At 31.4% G+C, this 18,803-nt stretch overlaps 6 protein-coding genes across 6 annotated transcripts; 3 read left to right on the forward strand and 3 right to left on the reverse strand.

The window, feature by feature from the left end:
* Nucleotides 1-2,175: 2,175 nt before the first annotated feature.
* BX664DRAFT_319510 (uncharacterized protein) lies at nt 2,176-4,587 on the forward strand. The gene is made up of 9 exons (XM_051542952.1): nt 2,176-2,431; nt 2,507-2,578; nt 2,639-2,916; nt 2,985-3,510; nt 3,578-3,737; nt 3,797-3,945; nt 4,009-4,238; nt 4,333-4,453; nt 4,566-4,587. Exons 1-7 carry the CDS (start codon nt 2,204-2,206, stop codon nt 4,126-4,128), a joined length of 1,533 nt encoding a protein of 510 aa, XP_051404327.1. The 5' UTR covers nt 2,176-2,203; the 3' UTR covers nt 4,129-4,238; nt 4,333-4,453; nt 4,566-4,587.
* Nucleotides 4,588-7,784: 3,197 nt separating this feature from the next.
* Nucleotides 7,785-8,659, forward strand: BX664DRAFT_344893 (uncharacterized protein; the record flags this gene model as incomplete). Its single annotated transcript, XM_051547489.1, has 4 exons — nt 7,785-7,856; nt 7,915-8,157; nt 8,226-8,378; nt 8,483-8,659. The coding sequence occupies 4 exons, from the start codon at nt 7,785-7,787 to the stop codon at nt 8,657-8,659; spliced, it is 645 nt and encodes a 214-aa protein (XP_051404328.1).
* A 568-nt stretch (nt 8,660-9,227) lies between these two features.
* On the reverse strand, nt 9,228-10,241 carry BX664DRAFT_319514 (uncharacterized protein). Its single transcript, XM_051542953.1, has 4 exons — nt 10,102-10,241; nt 9,931-10,034; nt 9,601-9,853; nt 9,228-9,488 (listed from the first exon to the last, which is right to left on the reverse strand). Exons 2-3 carry the CDS (start codon nt 9,976-9,978, stop codon nt 9,629-9,631), a joined length of 273 nt encoding a protein of 90 aa, XP_051404329.1. The 5' UTR covers nt 9,979-10,034; nt 10,102-10,241; the 3' UTR covers nt 9,228-9,488; nt 9,601-9,628.
* A 634-nt stretch (nt 10,242-10,875) lies between these two features.
* On the forward strand, nt 10,876-14,354 carry BX664DRAFT_6320 (Piwi domain-containing protein). The gene is made up of 7 exons (XM_051549661.1): nt 10,876-11,295; nt 11,439-11,571; nt 11,686-11,838; nt 11,908-12,704; nt 12,782-12,965; nt 13,056-13,682; nt 13,764-14,354. Exons 1-7 carry the CDS (start codon nt 10,975-10,977, stop codon nt 14,084-14,086), a joined length of 2,538 nt encoding a protein of 845 aa, XP_051404330.1. The 5' UTR covers nt 10,876-10,974; the 3' UTR covers nt 14,087-14,354.
* An 89-nt stretch (nt 14,355-14,443) lies between these two features.
* On the reverse strand, nt 14,444-15,681 carry BX664DRAFT_271553 (3-hydroxyanthranilic acid dioxygenase). Its single transcript, XM_051541152.1, has 4 exons — nt 15,513-15,681; nt 15,336-15,438; nt 15,048-15,128; nt 14,444-14,897 (listed from the first exon to the last, which is right to left on the reverse strand). The coding sequence occupies exons 1-4, from the start codon at nt 15,672-15,674 to the stop codon at nt 14,728-14,730; spliced, it is 516 nt and encodes a 171-aa protein (XP_051404331.1). The 5' UTR covers nt 15,675-15,681; the 3' UTR covers nt 14,444-14,727.
* Nucleotides 15,682-16,115: 434 nt separating this feature from the next.
* BX664DRAFT_288427 (T-complex protein 1 theta subunit) lies at nt 16,116-18,579 on the reverse strand. Its single transcript, XM_051541794.1, has 8 exons — nt 18,464-18,579; nt 18,292-18,382; nt 17,892-18,173; nt 17,563-17,817; nt 17,350-17,498; nt 16,663-17,289; nt 16,474-16,593; nt 16,116-16,408 (listed from the first exon to the last, which is right to left on the reverse strand). Exons 1-8 carry the CDS (start codon nt 18,518-18,520, stop codon nt 16,340-16,342), a joined length of 1,650 nt encoding a protein of 549 aa, XP_051404332.1. The 5' UTR covers nt 18,521-18,579; the 3' UTR covers nt 16,116-16,339.
* Nucleotides 18,580-18,803: the final 224 nt, after the last annotated feature.

An 18,803-nucleotide genomic window follows, 5' to 3' on the forward strand; every position in this document is an offset into this window, starting at 1 on the left:
AAAAAAAAAGAAGAAGAAGAAGAAAGAAAAAAAAAAGATAGATAAAAGAAAAACAAAAAGAACAAAAAAGAAAAACAAAAAGAACCAAAAAAAAAAGGGGGAAAAAAAGAGAGGTAATACAAAAAAAAGAAAAAGATTATATATAAATCATTCATCAACGATACAGTTTTTTAGATTCCGTTTATGGAATCGTACCTTGGTTTTATTTCTTATATATAGGAGACAACTGTCAAACCTAAGAAATAATAGGAAATCATCATCTTCCTTCTTCTCCCCAATTCCCTTTTTTAACTTATTCGTTATACAGTGTTTTCAAAGTTTTTTGTCGGGTCACAAGAAAATGCTTTTCGTGATGTTATCAAATAAAATATCGTACTTTCCCAAAATGAATGGCGCATTACCACTTTTTCAGATATCGCTCCAGAGATGGCGGTAGAGTACATTAAAAGCACACAACACATTGATGATAACTTGTTTATTAATAATAAAAGACACAAAAGAAAAGTAACATAAGCTTTTCATATTTTTAGCAGCTTTGGGTGTTGTCCATTCTTTTTTAGGTATCAATTGATTGATGATTCATGATCGATGATTTATGATTGATGATATGTGATAACGGATGATTGTATATTGGATGATTACAGGATGGATGATATGTGATAATGGATGATTATATGTTGGATGATTGTATGATTGTATGATGGATGATGAAACATTGTCGTCAATCACTGTACAAATTTCTGATAAAATACAAAATACTTCATTCTAGTTACCTTCTGACAGAACAGCATTTTCTTTTTCTTTTCTTTTTTTCTTTGAAAAATGTCAAAACACTCTTTTATCAGCCAACATGATAAATCAATATAATAATAATGATTCATCACATCAATGGAAATTAAAAAATACAATAATAAATGTGCTGTACACAATCATACTACCATTTAAAATAGAACAACTAAAAAAAAAAAAAAAGGAATCTAGTCATTAAACTAAAACACGACAAAAACAAGTCAGTACCATGTATCACTTAGTACATAAATATTGTAATAATAGAATTTAATGTAGAACATCTATGTAATTAACTTTATTATAAAGAGAGAAATGTTGCTAATACTAAAAAAAAATGATGAAGTAGATACTAAAAATAATAAAGTAGATGATAAATTAAATACAATAGAAAGAGAGAAATGTTGTTAATACTAAAAAAAAAATGATGATGAATTAGATACAATATAAAGATAGAAATGTTGCTAATATTTAAAAAAGATGATAAAACTTGCTTACATCTTGTCTCATCATTTTATCTACTAAAATTAGCTCATAATTGCAGGGGTGATTCATTTTCTTATAAAAGGATCTCTTTGATTTAACTTTTTTTTATTTCTTTACATTACACTCATCTTACGGGTCTGCCTTTTGGCTTACCTGCCTGCTTTTTGGTCTGCCTTCTTCTTTTTTTTTTTTTGCCTATCTTTTTCTTCACAAGTATTCTTTAATGGTTCAATAGCCGTTGTCTATAATTTTCTTTACAAGTATTCTTTAATGGTTTAATCACCGTTGTCTCAATCACTCTTTTTTTTGTCTATCTTTTTATTTACAAGTTTTCTTTAATGGTTTAAACACTGTTGGTTCAATTAATATAACAACTTAACAATTTAACAATTTCCGGGATGGTTATCGCCATCCTACTTTCGCTACGGCGATCTCGTTACACTTAAATGGTAAGCTAGTGAAATATTTTTATCTGGATAAGTATTACTCATTTTTTTATTTTTTTTTTTTTATATGTTAACTTGGTGAACTCAATTGGTGGATTTCCTTTTTTTTTTTTTTTTTTTTTTTTTTTTTTGATTACTCTTTTTTTCATGATATCTATTTTCTTATATTCTCTATTTGATTATGCGACAATTATATTTTTTTTCTTCTTGTCATTTATTTTCTATCCTTACGATATTTTATTTCCTATTTTTGCGCCATCTTATTCTTTGAATTCCGTCAATTATTGTTGAATAAAGTGTAGTTTTGGATCTTACATTTGCATTGATTTTCCGTGTTGTTCTAATCCTTACTTTTTCACACTCAGTCATTGACATATCGTTATTGGCCGTCACCACACCTCAAAATAGAAAAGAAAAATAAAACACTTCTTTTTTTCTTTCCTTTTTTTTTCATTTATAAACTTTATATATATATATATATTTTTATGGTTCGACACCTTTTGACCTTGTTGAACAAGCGTCCTTTATTACTTGTACCTAATTCTTTATTATCCAATCGACAGTTTCATGCTACTTATCTTCAACAAGATCTTTTTAAAAAACACCCTTATCATTTATTCGAACCTTTACGACAATATGCTCCTGTATTCCCAATGAAAGGAAGTCAAATACAACCTTTATATCAACCTTCTGACTTTTATAAAGAACTCAAGGTTAAATTTTTATTTTATTTTATTTTATTTTATTGTTTTCATTTCTTATTATTATTATATATATATTTTGAATAGACACGCATTCTGTTAGCAAAACAACGTATTTTTATAGCTGCTCTTTATATTGGTCAATCAGAAAAAGAACTTGTAAGTCTATCATAGAAAATAATACACCAATAAAATAAAAATATTCTTATTAAATTATAGGTGGATACCATACGACAAGCCTTATCTCAATCCAAACAACTTCAAGTACATATTCTCATCGATTGTTTACGAGGTACAAGAACTTCTAAAGGTGAAAGCTCAGCGACACTTTTAACAAGTCTATTACAAGAATATCCAAATCAAGTACAAGTTTCTATGTATCATACACCTGATCTCAAAGGTGTATTGAAAAGGACCTTACCTCCAAGATTTAATGAAAGTATTGGGTTGATGCATCTTAAAGTATATGGATTTGATGATACAGTCATGCTTAGTGGGTAAGAATATATTATTATACATGATAAATTTTTGTAACTTTTTTTATTATTTTATTATTATTATATAGAGCCAACCTAAGTACAGATTATTTTACAAATCGACAGGATCGTTATATTCTATTCCACGATAAACAATTGACAAATTATTATCAAAACTTACTCAAAATCGTCGGTACTTTATCTTATCAACTCACTGACAAAGGATACATGGTGATGCCTATTGCAACTGCTGATCCAGTTCGTCATAGTCAACAATACAAACGTCAAGCAAGAGAACGATTACTTGCATTTATAGATAGATACAATGATATCACCAACAAACCTACTATCAAAAGTACAGTGGATGATGATGAAACAAATGATACTGTGGTATTACCAGTGATTCAAATGGGACCATTTGGTATTCGACAAGACGAAAAAGTGACCTTATCCTTATTAGAAATCACTCATCGACATGGTATTTCAAACGCTGAAAGTCAACATCACTGGTGGACTATTCATTTAACTTCTGGTTATTTCAATTTTACTGATCGATACAAACAATTCATCCTGAATACTCAAGCCAAATTCAAATTCTTGACAGCATCTCCAGAGGTAATCCTTTTTTTTTTTTTTTTTTTTTTTTTTTTTTGCTAATATACCAATAATATCTATATATTAGGCAAATGGATTCTTTAATTCAAAAGGTGTATCAAGATTCCTCCCTCCGGCATATACACATATTGAAAGACAATTTTATCGACAAGTGGTCAAGGTTGGAAAAGAAAAATTGATTACTATTGAAGAATATAAACGACCTGGATGGACATATCATGCAAAAGGTTAGAAATAAAATAAAAAAGGGAGTTCAATGTGGAGAAGAACTGACTTTTTTTTTTAGGTTTATGGGTCAGCTTTGCAAGAAAAACGTGGCCTTCATTAACCATGGTAGGATCTCCCAATTTTGGACATCGATCAAGCCAACGCGATTTGGAAGCTCAAGCTCTAGTGGTGACGGAAAATAAGCCATTACAACAAGCATTATTTAAGGTAAAAAAAAAAAAAATAGGATGTGAATTTATTATTGATGTCGTGGTTCCTGTTCTACTTTAGGAAGTTGATATGTTACACCAATATTCTGAACCCGTTTCCAAGGAGACTTTCCAACAACAAGATAGACGTGTTCCTTATGGCGTTCGAGTAGCAACATCCATTGTCAAAACCATGTTATAACCCATCCTTCTCTATTTTATTTTAGTTTTTATAATATATATATAGTGACCTAGATATTCCCCTTCACATCCACTGTTTAGATATATTGTTACAGCCTGCATATCCATTATCTGATTATATAATAGTAATAATGATATTAATAAAAAAAGTGTATTTTCAACTTCCTTTTACTAGTTAGATGTTTATTGTTTTCTGTAATCCTACTTTTTTTTTACTATATATCAAGGCCATGTGTATTAAGGGTGACACTGCATTTATTGCAACGTTGTACTTTGGGAAAAGAAAAAAAAGATCAACTGGATTACCAACGGTAAAACATCATGCGCTTTTTTTTTGGATTTTTCAATTAGGGAAATAAAAAAAGTGAAATTCCATTTATTTATTTATTTATTTTTTCACATCCCCTTTTGCTAAGATAAAGGAAAAGGGGAGATTACCTGATGATGATGATGATATAATATCTTTTTTTTTTTTTTTGATTGGGGTGGAATGATTTCTACAAAAATGGTGACTTTTATCTTTTTCTGGGACATCATCATTTGGATTATCTAGCTCCTCTTTTTTTTAATGATACCCCATGATGATTTCATTGAGAGAATAAAAAAGAACAAGTTATCACATGGCATTTGTTCACCGATCGGGTTGGAACGAATAAATAAAAAAAAAAAAAAAAAGATTGACATCAATAGAATCGGTTCACCTTTTTTTTTCACATATCGAACCTTTTTTTTTCCGAGAGGTTCCTTTTAATCAAAGCACATACACAGGATCAGGTGAGCGGATGATAAAAAAAAAAAGATAACTTGTCGGTATGCCTGTATACAATGAGTTGTTTTCATGCAAAGCATATACCAATCGGGCAACAACGTGTGGAGGTTCGGATCTCTCTCCATGCTGTCATCCTTTACTTTCCCCCTGCGGAATCAAAAAAAAAAAAAAAAAAAAAAAAAAAAACTAGATGTCACATTATACCCAAAGTCGAGTTTGAATAATGTTCTAAAAACGGAAATCGTGTACGGAGACATATAAAGGAAAACAAAAAAGAAAAAGCAGACTTGACAGGTGATGATTACCACAATGAGGGAAGTAATAATAATAAAGTTTAATATATCACTTTCTAGTTAATGAATTTATAAATAAGAATGCTAATTGGATCATTTTTTGGGGGAAAGAGGAAAAAAAAAAAAAAGAGAGAGTATTGGGTATTGATGAAATAAATTTCATCTCTCCTTCTGAGCTAAACTACGATAGGATAAAAAAAATTGGATGATATTATAGATTGTCATGACTTTTTTTTTTTTGAACAAGGTATGGAAGAATGGATATGATTTGACGTTAGGATGATCTATAGTGTCATCGCTTCCTTGGTGAAACGGGACAATACTAGAATAATAATAATAATAAAAAAAAAGGAGATGTTTATCAGATCCTTGCCTTTAATATCAATATTATTTACAATACCTTTGTTTGATGAAGTTGTGACCCGCAAATCAAACAGTAATGTTGAACAGTAGAATTTACTCGTATCGTATCAATTTCATACTTTTTTTGATGATGGTCAATGTTGATGGAGGAGATGATCATTTTTCTTAAACGTTGAATTGACAGGTAATATCAAGCAAGTGATAAAAAAAAATAAAGGTTCCCTTTATTAAGAATATAAAGTGAAGTGATGATGATCTCTATAATTAATGAAGATGATAAAGTAAAGAAAAAAAAAAGAAAGTCATAAAAATAAAATAACAAGTGAATTTTTTGCTGATTTATATAAAGGGAAAAAGTGTCATTCTTTTGGAAACAAGGTCTCAAGTGTGTAACTCAAAATAGTGACACATATTACATGTAAACACTCACACAGAAGATGAAAGATAAAAATGACTCTAATAAAAAAAAAAAAAAAAAAAAAAAAAAAAAAAAAAAAAAAAACGAGTTTAAACCTGAGCTGTCTACTTTTAAGAAAAGCTTAAAAAAAAAAAGCTCGTTCCGAGGAAACACACTGCTATTCACCAAGTATAATGTCATTAAGGAATGATGACTTGATTTTCAGATGTTTAGTTTTCTATTAGACGAAATCATCAAGATGATAATATACGTAATTGATCTATTAATCATAACATAGCTTACACCTAATGAAAACAACCATGATGAACCTTGAACTTCATAAAAAGATAGAAATAATAATAATAATAACAGAACAAAATAACAAGAACATATGATGGATTTGTGTTCACATCATCATCCTTGTTGGTACGTGCACTTGTTTATTTATCTTCTTCTTTTTGAGACTACGCTATCTCTTTCTCATGATAATTGGAACCATCATCCCACTCTTCATTTCAGAAGTCAACAATAAGAAAACAACAACATTCTTTTTTTTTTTTTTATTGTGATGACCATATGATGATGAGTGATAAAAGCCAACCAAAAGAATAATTTTTATTCCATTTCATCTACAATAATAGTAATAAAAATAAGAGACTAGCTAACATGTGAAAACAGCTAAACTAAAAAAAAAAAACCTATGCTGTATCTACTTATTTATTCATCCATCCACTTGAAATGTTAAGTTGATAGGATTAATAATAAAAGAATAAGTTTCTTTACATCCATCGTCCATAAAATAGTAGACATCATTATCATTGATCCATTGTTTGATAATTCTGAATAAAGTCCATATAGATTTGTTGTCTCTTATCTCATTCTAGTATCCAGTTTATTTTGACGATCCCAATAAAACATCCCTTCAGTTGCACAGAATTCCAAAGACGTACAAGCTTGAACCATAACAACAACAACAACAACAAAAAAAAAAAAAAAAAAAAAAAAAAAGAGAGAGAGAGGCAAAGAGCCTGGATCAATACGTTATCAAACTTTCGTGAAACCTATTGAAAATAAAACCTGTGTGTGATTTCTTCGAATTTGCCTTTTATTCTGTTTTATGAGATATGAATTCTATGGTTTCTTCTATGACATATAATGATCGGATGATGAATGATTGATTTGATCAATAAGCCTGAAAACATTTGATTTAATAAGTGATTATGAGATTCGATAGGTTCAATGAGATTGAAGGAAAAAAAAAAATATAAAAGGCACTTTTTTTTCATTTTCTCTTTTTTTTTTTTTTTTTGCTTTTTTGAACTACTTCCTTGTTGGTGTCTTTTGTTGTCCTCTGGTTATATGTCTCTTGCATGATCTGTCTGTCTCTTTTCACTTTGGAGTCCTTTATTACCTTTTCAAGTTGTTTCCATTATTTCTCAGCACCACACATCCTGAATGGGTTGATGTTTGCTTGCTGCTAGATGATCATTTTTTAGTAAGTGCACATATATAAATAATAATTAGATCACACTAACCATTTTTTTTTCCATGTTCTTCTTTTCAACCACCGAAATGGGGGGCGAAATACGTAGATCCGTTAGTCGGGGGGAACGCATAAAAAAAAAAAAAAAGGGTTGCTCCTTCTTTATTGTTCCTTCGACTCTTGCTCCTATATTTTTCATATACGTAAACCTATATACATACATATATATATCTATTTGCATATAAAATGCTATATTTTTATTATTTTTCATCTCTCTTTTTATCATTACTATCTTCTTGAGTTAAATCCCATTCCTTTCCCTTCTCCCCTTCCCTTCCTTCTATTTATTATTATGAAAACTATTTCTTTTGAACTACTGAATAAAAAGTTTGACGATCAATATACTTTTGATCTTCAGGGTTATGTAAGTGGCGACTACTAAAAAGAAAAAAGAAATACATTACTCATTATATTTCATCTAGTTGTCATTCCAAGATTTCACTATCAATATGAAAACGTTAAATAGAAGTATTAAACAAACACCATTACCACGACACCGTCATCTCTGGGTTAGCATGTTATGGTTTTTATGGTTAGCCAGTGCTTGTATTTTTTATATTGTGTATATGCAAGACCTTCCTCTTTGGATTATTCTTCTTTTATCTTTGATACTTCTTATTTTTACCTGTGGTTTTATTTATATATATCAACGACGCATTCACAAGGTAAACAGATATATCTCAAGAAATTGTCTTATTATACTGATGATTTTTGTTGGTTTGACTTTATTTAGTTTGAAACGGTAGCAATGGAAGCTTGTGATCAATTGAATGAAACCGAAAGAACCAGAGGGATTAGTTATCAGCTATGGAAAAATGGTGACCCGTGTCCAAGATATCAAACTGACCTTTCTTGGTATTTTATGTTTGGTGCTCAATCTATCTATGTAAGTCTATATGATAAATAAATAATTAAAAAAAAATCAGAAGCACGATATCTGATATCTGATTCTTTTTTTTTTTTTTTTTTTTTTGTCATGTCTTCTTGTAGGAAATGGTGATTCAATTTGATGATCGGTATAATCAGCGATATTCCAAGGATTTTGTTAGTGTACCACTCTATTCAGCCTTACCTGGTATTACCGTAGAGGATGAAAAGTCAAATGAAATCAATTCCCCTTTTTTATCCAGTGATGAAAAATCTCAAGTTGCTCTCTCTGTTGTCTAGTAGATTTTATTATTAGTAGTATTATTATTATTTTTCTCCCCTTTTCTGTTGCCTATTATCTTACTGTTGTCCCCTCTCCTATCTTCATCATCACCATCTCCTTTTCTTCTTTTTCTACTTTTTTTTTCTCTATACCATTTTGCTTTTCCCTTGCTTCCTTATCATCACCTTATTTGTCATACAACATTATAATAAAATAAAAAAATTAGTATTCAATGATTGGAAATCCAATCTTCTTTACATACTATTTGTCTTTTATTTATAATGAACAGATGTATTTCTTCCTCAAACCGGGTTGCTTGATTATCCATCACTATGCCCCCTTTTTCTTTTCTACCGTTCTCTACTGTATCCCCTTATTTCTTCAAAATTACTACCCCGTTTGATTGAAAAAAAAAAAAAAAAAAAAAAAAAAACAGACGAAGTTGTATTAATACGAGAGCTGGACCTGCTATTTCGACCAATATTCAAGCGAACATACTGAAATCAGTCTTTATCCATGATGACAGACTTTATCATCCTGAATAATAGTATTGTATAATGGCATGATGATGAATGACATGTGCTGATATAACAACAAATGATAAAAATATGATTTTATTTAAAAAAGAATGTAAAGTAAAAGATAATATAAAGGCACTTGCTAAAAAACTAACTATTGAATGAACTAATTTCCATTATGCAAGAGTTATATATCTATATCCAGTTGATACTATTGCATAATCCTGCCGTATATCTATCTACTGTATTTTTACATAAAGAGTAAACATGAATAACAGACCAAATGGCAACCAAACGATAGATTAGTTCAGAGTATGAGAATGAGAGACTAAAAAAAAAAATAAGAAAAGGAAGATAGACTCAGTATAGACTCAGTATAGAAGTATGTATGTAAAAGAGTGAGTAGATAGTGGGAATGAGGGAAGATGTATCATGATTACCTATCAGTTTAATAAATAATGTTGATGATCACCACATAATGGATGTCACTGCAGTCGATACTTGCACTAATAATATCTGATGCATGACGATGATAGTAATGGTGATGAGACATGATATCATAATGATGCAGTTATCAATTCCACGAGGATGATGGCCCAGATGATGATAATGATTCAGACTAATCTTGAATAAAAAGAATACCTTTAAAATGAATAGAGTAGCGTATAGGTAACTAAATTTGTATTTATGACACTACCCATCAAAGGGGAACAAGGAAAGGTGGTATATATTAGTTGATAAGTCCTTCAATATCATATTATAGATCCTACCTTTAAATATAATATCCTTGATCGTTTTCCACTTTTGCTGATAACCATAAATGATAGATATGTTCAATAAATAACCTTTTCCCTGACAATATACTGGAAAAACACTAGAAAAAAAAGAAAAGAAAAGAAAGGAATCAGATTCATAATCCTAATCATACCTAAATCACTTACTATTTCTTTATTTTGGAATGTGTTATAGTACGTTTGATAATGATAATGATAGTTCCATTGTTATAGCTTTGCGATCCATTGAATACATGTTGAAGATCTAGTTTGCAATAAGAGCCAATAGAGATGGAGTGATAGTATTTCTATAGCAAGATAAAAAAGAGAAGAGTCCTAGTTAATATACAATGAATATATAAAGTTCCCTTTTATTGTATACATATTCACTTACTTTTTATACGAAATAAAAAAAAAAAGATGTTTACAAAAAATAGTGATAAGAAAGAAGAAGAAAGTGTGAGAAAATAAAATAGAGGAAGTTGCTGTCATTTTAAATAACTCTGAGTCTTTCCTTTTTTGGATGTTCAACTACCACATATAAGCAGCTTCTATTCGTGATTTAACCTAGAATAATGCGATTGTTAATTCCATCCTATAACAAACTTACCAAACTATTAATGCATAAGATAATAATAATAATAATAAAAATGTTATCAAATTGATTTAACCTATATTATTCTCAATTGATAATCATTTTTTTTAATCTTCCTTTAGTGATACCAGTTCAATAAATGCATGAAATATGAAATAAGATATAAAGACAATTCACTTGAAAGCGACTATTCTAATATATCATCATCATCATCATCATATTAATCAACAAAGAAATCAATTCAAAAATATATATATAAAAAAAGGAACTAGAACTGTGTGCTTCCTTATGACTGGTTGATTTGGATTTGCAGGATTTTTTAAACAGGCTCCGATCAGGTAGACATATAAAATGATGTTTTTTCTTTTTTTTTTTTCTTTCTCTTTTCTTTCTTTCTTTCTTCCTTTCTTTCCTTTTTCACTTTTTTTTTCTATTAAACAAACATCATGGCTCAAGCATACAACAGAGATTTGACTCAACTTATTATGCGTCCCAATGTTGGTAAAGTTGGTAAACCAGTACGTGTAAGAAGCAATTTCTTTGAAATGACAAGTCTTCCAGCTCAAAATATACAACACTTGAATATTCAAATATTACCTGATGGTACTCCTCCCCTTATTCTCAGAAAGGTGTGGCAATCTTTTGAAGATAGTCTTAAAGGTCAAGCTTTTCTTAACAAGGTCAAACCTATCTTTGATGGTCGTGCAAATCTTTTTTCTCCAAAACCGCTCAAATGTGGTGATGATAGTCTTGGTATTTCTTTTGAAGTAAGTAAATAGAAAAAAAAATGACGTATATTTTATCATATTGCTTATTATTTCATCCCCAACATTATTATATTTTTTTTTTTTTGATCACTCTTTTTTTCTATTGGTTCATTTATATTCATCATTTTTATTCTTGTTTATAGGTCAATCTTCAAGAAGGAAATCGTTCTGGTGGTATTTTCAAGTTAAATATCAAGCCTGTAGGTGTAATCAACATGAGTGAACTACAATTATTCTTGGATGGAAAGTCTGGTATTACCAACAATTGTTTAACTGGTAAAAAAAAGAAAAAAGAATAATATCATTATATCCCTTTTTTTTTTATTAACTCTTTTTTTAACCTTTTCTTTCTTTCTTTTTTTCGTTTTTTCTTCTAAAATTGTGCTACAGCCATTATGGTTCTTGATGTACTATTCCGTCACGTTCCAAGCATGCAATATTCCACTGTGGGTCGATCCTTTTTTACTCCCCAAGATAAACGTCCTTTACCTAATGGTGCTGAAGTATGGCAAGGCTTTTATCAATCTGCTCGTCCAACTAAAGGTAATATATAAAACATATAATACTTAATATTTTTTTTTTTATTAATATTTCATTATTCATTGTTTATAGGCAAAATGATGATCAATGTTGATGTCAGTGCTACTGCTTTCTATGAATCTGGTCCTCTTCATGAGATGTTACCCAAGATACTCGACCGCCGCAGTCTTGATGATCTTCGTCGTGGTATTCCTGATCGTGAACGTATCAAAGTTGAAAAAATACTCAAGAATCTCAAGATCGTTGTTGTCCATCGTGGTGCTGAAAAACGATTGAAGTACAAGATTAACAAGCTCACTCCTACCTCTGTTGAAAATACTGTATTCAAGGATGACTCTGGAAATGAAATGAACGTTGCTCAATATTTTCAAAAGACTTACAACAGACGTTTGGCCTTTCCTTTCTTACCCTGTATTGTTGTCAAGAAAGATATCTTTTTACCTATGGAAGTTTGTGAAGTCATTCCTGGTCAACGCCATTTGAAGAAATTGAATGAAAAGCAAACTGCTGAAATGATCAAATTTACTTGTCAGAAGCCCAATGTCCGTGCTAACAAGATCAATCAAGGTGTCAATCTTCTCAAATACAAGGATAACCCATATATTCAACAATTTGGTGTTAATGTCAAGTCTGATATGACCATGATCAATGCTCGTGTTCTTTCTACTCCAAAGATTTCTTATCATGCTTCATCTCAAGATGCTACTTTTGCTCCTATAGGTGGTGCTTGGAATCTTCGTGGTAAGAAAGTCGCAAAGGGTGCCAACTTGGGTTCTTGGTCTATTGTTAATTTTGCAAGAAATGTCCATGATGGTATGATCCAACGTTTCATTCGTGAATTATGTCAAACGTTTGCTGATACTGGTTTGGTACGTTAGTTTCTTAAAAAAAACATGATTTATACTAATCCTTTTTTTATTTATTCCTTTTATGATTATAAATATAGAATGTGATCAATCGACAGCCACCTATTACTCATGCTGATCCTCAAGGCAATATTGAACGTACTCTCAAGGAAGCTTGGTTGAAGGCTGGTAATGCTGCTAAAGCTCAACCTCAATTGATTCTCTGTATCATGCCCAACACTGGTACTCCACTTTATGCTGAAATCAAGCGTATCTCTGATACAGGTAAAACAAACATATAGAAAAATAAGGATGATGATGATGATGATTTTCATGACATAATCTCATATCTTTTTTTTTTTTTTATATATGTAGTTATTGGTATTCCTACTCAATGTGTTCAAAGCAAGCATATTGGTGATGCTAAGAAACAATATTGTGCCAATGTCTGTTTGAAAGTGAATATGAAGCTTGGTGGTGTTAACTTGTTCATGGATGGCTCTCAAATTCCTTTCATCTCGAACAAACCTACTATTGTCTTTGGTGCTGATGTTACTCATCCTGCTCCTGGTGACATGAACAGACCTTCCGTTGCTGCTTTGACTGCAAGTATGGATTCCTATGCATCAAGATATGCTTCAACTGTCCGTGTTCAAGCCAATCGTACTGAAATAGTAGCTGATTTAGCCAATATGGTCAAGGAACTGTTGAAGACATTCTACCAAAACTGTGGTCAAAAACCTCAACAAATCTTGTTCTATCGTGATGGTACGTCTGAAGGTGAATTTGATCAAGTGCTCAAAAACGAAATTGGTGCCATCCATGCTGCTTGTGCTTCCTTGGATAAGACTTACAAACCTCCTGTCACCTTTGTGGTTGTTCAAAAACGTCATCATGCTCGATTCTTCCCTGTTGAACCTCGTGATGCTGATCGAACTGGTAATTGTCAACCTGGTACTGTCGTGGATACTGATATCGTACATCCTTTCGAATTTGATTTTTGTAAGTATTCAAATGATTATATATATTAGGATGAAATATTGATTTATATATATATATATATATATATATTTTCTTTCTTAGATTTACAATCACATGCTGGTCTCCAAGGAACTTCTCGTCCTACTCACTACCATGTACTTTATGATGATAATAATTTTTCTCCTGATGCTCTTCAAGAACTCACTTATCGTCTGTGTTATATCTATGGTCGTGCCACTCGTACTGTCTCTATCTGTCCTCCTGCTTACTATGCTGATTTGGTTGCTGCTCGTGCTCGATTCCATCGTAAGGGTGAAAACTGGGAAGACACTGATGCTACAAGTGAATCAATGGATAGTGATGCCCAAATGGCCAGTTTCGCTGTTGTCAAACCTGATTTACAAAGAGTCATGTACTTCATGTAAATGGATAGTTTAGTTTTCATCTTTTTATATTATTTACTCAGTAAATTCATAGTTTAGTTTTTTTTTATATATATTGTTTACTCTGTAAATTTACGGTTTAGTTTTTTTTTAATATTCTTCGCCTTTTTTTTTTCTTTGCATTTGTATATACATCTCTCTCTCTCTCTCTCCAATAAACCTAAAATTCGTTTCTTTTTAATAATGATACCTCTTTTATCATGGTGCTGGGATGATGGAATGCTATGCTGATTGGGTAATATGATGATTGGATGATATAATGGTGTGATGATTGGAATAGTAACATGACTTATGATATTGATTAGTGATCATTACAAAACGGTAACATTGCCGTAGTTTTGTGGCGTTGCAGGCGTTGCAATAGTCATTGATATTTATTATCCATTTCAAGAAAAAGGACTAACTAAAAACAAAAAAGTATGATAAGAATAATATAATGAGACAGTGGGAAAGATAGATGGGATGAAAATGTAGTAGTACTGTATACAAAAGAAAAATATATATCTTTATATTATATAATGGGAGGAGAAGGGAATAGACAAAGTGACAGATCATAATCTTGATGAAGATAGTAATAGCTGGAGGATTCGAGCGGAGCCCAGATGGAATAAAGGAAAGTAGGTTTATTTTGAAGCACTAATATGACCACAGCTCTTGCAAGTTCGTAATTCTTCAGTTGTTGCAAATCTTTCAACAATAGGTTTCAATTGGGAACCAAGATCAGTACAATGAAATGCTTCTTCATAAATGATTTTTCGACAACTAGGTTCTTCACAATACCAACGTAATCTATCTATTCCATCAAGATGAGTCATTAAAAAAAAAAACGTTAATAAAAAAAAATCACATATAAAAATGTCCCTTGTGTCACCATCTCCACTTTTTTTTCCTATCTATCTATCATCAGTTTGTTTTTTTTTTATATATATTTATTTATTCTTACCTATATGATGTGGTAATCTTTCACGTTCAACTACTAAACCCATCGAGTTGGCAAATCGTACAGGATTGTGAGGTACATTGGCTACATAAATGGATAAAAAAGGCAATGTCAAGGTGGAGTTTTAATACAATGAATCAATCAAACTATTAAATGATATTGAAGGGTTTTGTCTTGTAGACTGATGGTTTAACTTCAAAGCCAGTTGATAGGATGAAGATAAACTACCAGTCGTAAAAGAACAAAAAAAAAAAAAAAAAAAAAAATTCAAAATAAAAAAAAAAAGCTTACCAGGTAAAAGAAACATATCACCTTCATTGACATATATATCTTTGAATTCACCATCGTCCACTACTTTGATGAGCAATTGACCTTTGACTTGATAGAACCATTCCTAACCATACAAAAAAAAAAAAAAAGGTGATTCAGTCAGTCATGTCCGCATATGTTCTTTTTTTCTTTTTATACCTCGGTTTCATTGACATGATAGTCCGATCGTCTGTTAGGACCACCGACGACCATAATAATAGTATCTTTTCCTCTAAAGAGTAAATAGTTATTGATCGGTGGTTGTAGTTTATCTTCGTTTTCTGCAAGCCATTTTGTAAAGTTGAGAGGTGGAGCCAACATGATTTCTAATGACAACAAAAGAAAGAAAGAAAGAAAAAAAAAAAAAGCCCAACAAAGATTTTTTTTAAAATGGCGCCAGATTGACATTTTGGTTCAAATCTGACAAAGACCCAGTTTTTCGACTATGAATCATGTGGCAACATTTGTCTATCAGATTGAAAAGACTACTGATCTCGATCATGGGAACCGATATCAGTAACCTTTTTTTTTTTTTTTTGTTATTACACCACCATGGAGACACGGACATAAGAGAAGATGAGATATTTAAGAAATGTTGTCATCATCAAACCTTACAGATACGGCGAAATTTGTGCCGAGGACAAAAAAAAAAAAAAAAAAAAAAAAATCAAAAGGTCTGTTTAGAATGTAACCCTTTTTGTAGATTTTATGACAAATCAAATTATATCAATAAAATGATGCATCTACAACGATTCATGCTTTCCTGTTTGTATTATACTATTTTTTTTCCTTTTTTTTTTTTATTTGAGTGATATTTGCAAAATAGACATAAATAACGAAAAAAAAAGAGAGGGAACTATGATCTACGTGACACAATGTAAATGAAACAGGGAGATATATATATAAAAAAAAAAGAGGAAAAGAACGAGTATATATAAAAAAATTGAATAATGTAATCCATCCATCTTCTTGAGTCCATCTCCTTTTTAATCTTGATCCCAGTGACCTTGTTGTTTGGGAGGTTTGGGTCCACCCGCAGGTTTGGACATGATGATCTAATAAAAAAAAAAAAAGAGTAATGAATATTCTATTTGTTTATTAATAGTGAAATAGTACTTACTTGATCTACTCTGAGAATAGTGATCGCAGTATCAGCAGCTAACTTGAGAGCCCAATATTTGGCAGCAACGATATCATAAATATTGGCCTTCACAGCATCCAAAGTACCATCATTGTTATTCTATCAATAAATAATAATAATAAAAATTAATTACCCAAATACCTTTCTATCTTATATCTACCGACGTACTTCAACATCTACACCAATAGTAGCACCAGATTCAGATTCTTGATAATGAGCAGCATATAAACGAGACAAGGTAGCAGTAGCATCCATACCAGCATTGTCACACAAAGTACGAGGAATCACTTCTAAAGCTTCAGCAAACTTCTTAATAGCATGTTGATTTAAACCAGGAGTCTTTGCAGCTACAGTTTGAAGACGTTTGTTAAGTTCCATTTCCACCGCACCAGCACCTGGTAATAGACGACCATCACGAGTAACAGCCTTGATGACATTGACACCATCATCAATAGCCCGTTCAATATCATCCATATGGTTTTGAGTGGCACCACGAATCACAATGGTGGTTGTACGTGATTGTTCGCTTTGTTCTTGACGGAATACAGTCACACGGTCACTACCAATTTCAACAGTTTCTACTACATCACAATAACCCATTTCTTCAGCCATAGGGGCACCCAAACGAGCCAATGCAGTACCGCCAACCACTCGACATAAGCGACGAAGATCAAACTTGGAAAGGACTTTAACAGCCATGATATTAAATCGATTCAAATAATGTAAGGCCAATTCACCAATACCGGCACCAGTCACTACCACCTTCACACCAGCGTCAGCGAGTTCTTGGAAAATCTACATAATACAAACATGTTAATAACTATATATATATTGTTATTTTTTATACAATATTACCTTTTCCATATGCTTTTCTTCATCTTTGCTGAAATTCAACATTTCTTGTGCATTGTGGATCAAAACAGTTCCTTTGGTTTCAGTTTGAGCAATATCAAGAGGACAGGTAAAGATGGCCACTTTGGCTTTAGCAGCATTTTGAATAACACCTAACAAAAAGACATGATGATGAATATATATAAATTGAAAATGGTTTTTCTTTGTCATTCTTACCTTCAGGTTCACGACCAAATACCATACCCTTTACCACTCTAGATTCATAAATACTAGAACCCATTACCTTGACCACTCGAATATTGTCAACATTGAAATCTTTGGGGTTCTTGGGCATAATATTGCAGGCAGCTTCTACAACAAGATCACCTAGTAAGTCTTCATAACCAATTTGTTTGGCACTAATGGCTGATCGAATGGCCTTTTTCAATTCTTCCTTTGAAAACAAATCTTCAATTTTTCCCACCGAAAGTTCTATTCATCGAAATAAAAATATAAGAACATTAGAAATATATATATATATATATGTGTGTTTGTTGATTTATTACCAGGCAAGATGTCAAGAGCACGGTCACGAGCAAGTTCATAACCTTGAACAATCTCTGAAGGATGAAGACCAAGACGTAAAAGATGTTCAGCCTTTTGTAAAAGAGCACCAGCAAACACAATGACAAAGTTAGTATTATCTCCTAATTCAGATTCTTGTTGTTGAGAGGCCATCACCAACAGTTTAGCAGCAGGATGGATCACTTCTAGTTCTCGAATAATAGTGGCGGCATCATTGGTGACAAATAACTTTTCAAGATGGTTGATGATCATCTTATTTCGACCTGATAAAGTGAAAAAAAAGATTGGTTAGTGAACTTTTTTTTTTTTTTTTATTCATCACACACACATATAATTTTATTTATTCCTGTTATTATTATCATTATTATTTTTTTTTTTTACCATTGGGACCCATAGAAGTTCGGACAACTTCAGAAAGTTCATGAGTAGCTTCAATGTTGCGTAAAACAGCTTCATCTACACCTTGTTGGATCTAATAATAAAGATGACGTGTAAGTACTTTCAATAATTGTATCATCACAATGTCAATATCTATTATTGTTTCATTCTATACCTTATAACCTTCTCTGAATAGTTGAGGAAGAGTACTTTTGGGGACACGTAAAGCCATAGTTGTATGATGAGAAACGCGTAGATGGTATGTGTATATATAAAGTACAGAAAAAAAAAAAAAAAAAAAGAGAAAGAAACCTGTCAAAATGGTTGGTAGCAGTAAAAAAATATATTGTTTTTTTGGCCCGACGTCAGCCTCCCATCCTACTATTTGAATAACCGATACACGCCTTAAAGCAAAACCTGGATATTAACTCGTGGAGGTTTTCAAAGTCGCATCCATCTCATCAACCCGTCATCTTCTCCATTTATCGGTAACTTCACTGATTTCTCTTTGGTTT

Source organism: Halteromyces radiatus (genome assembly GCF_025201355.1).
Source record: "Halteromyces radiatus strain CBS 162.75 chromosome Unknown BX664scaffold_1, whole genome shotgun sequence".
In the NCBI taxonomy this organism is placed as follows: domain Eukaryota; kingdom Fungi; phylum Mucoromycota; class Mucoromycetes; order Mucorales; family Cunninghamellaceae; genus Halteromyces; species Halteromyces radiatus.

Coding starts and splice junctions, on each gene's coding strand:
- BX664DRAFT_319510 (XM_051542952.1), top strand. CDS start 2,204: ATGGTTCGACACCTTTTGACCTTGTTGAACAAGCGTCCTTTATTACTT. Junction 2,917..2,984: donor GATACAGTCATGCTTAGTGG/GTAAGAATATAT, acceptor ATTATTATATAG/AGCCAACCTAAGTACAGATT. Junction 3,511..3,577: donor TCTTGACAGCATCTCCAGAG/GTAATCCTTTTT, acceptor TCTATATATTAG/GCAAATGGATTCTTTAATTC.
- BX664DRAFT_319514 (XM_051542953.1), bottom strand. CDS start 9,978: ATGGTTATCAGCAAAAGTGGAAAACGATCAAGGATATTATATTTAAAG. Junction 9,854..9,930: donor CAAGGATATTATATTTAAAG/GTAGGATCTATA, acceptor TTTGATGGGTAG/TGTCATAAATACAAATTTAG.
- BX664DRAFT_6320 (XM_051549661.1), top strand. CDS start 10,975: ATGGCTCAAGCATACAACAGAGATTTGACTCAACTTATTATGCGTCCC. Junction 11,296..11,438: donor GTCTTGGTATTTCTTTTGAA/GTAAGTAAATAG, acceptor TCTTGTTTATAG/GTCAATCTTCAAGAAGGAAA. Junction 12,966..13,055: donor CAAGCGTATCTCTGATACAG/GTAAAACAAACA, acceptor TTATATATGTAG/TTATTGGTATTCCTACTCAA.
- BX664DRAFT_288427 (XM_051541794.1), bottom strand. CDS start 18,520: ATGGCTTTACGTGTCCCCAAAAGTACTCTTCCTCAACTATTCAGAGAA. Junction 18,383..18,463: donor TATTCAGAGAAGGTTATAAG/GTATAGAATGAA, acceptor CTTTATTATTAG/ATCCAACAAGGTGTAGATGA. Junction 17,499..17,562: donor ATTTGGTCGTGAACCTGAAG/GTAAGAATGACA, acceptor TCTTTTTGTTAG/GTGTTATTCAAAATGCTGCT.
- BX664DRAFT_271553 (XM_051541152.1), bottom strand. CDS start 15,674: ATGTTGGCTCCACCTCTCAACTTTACAAAATGGCTTGCAGAAAACGAA. Junction 15,129..15,335: donor TGATATGTTTCTTTTACCTG/GTAAGCTTTTTT, acceptor CCATTTATGTAG/CCAATGTACCTCACAATCCT. Junction 14,898..15,047: donor AAGATTACCACATCATATAG/GTAAGAATAAAT, acceptor TTGATGGAATAG/ATAGATTACGTTGGTATTGT.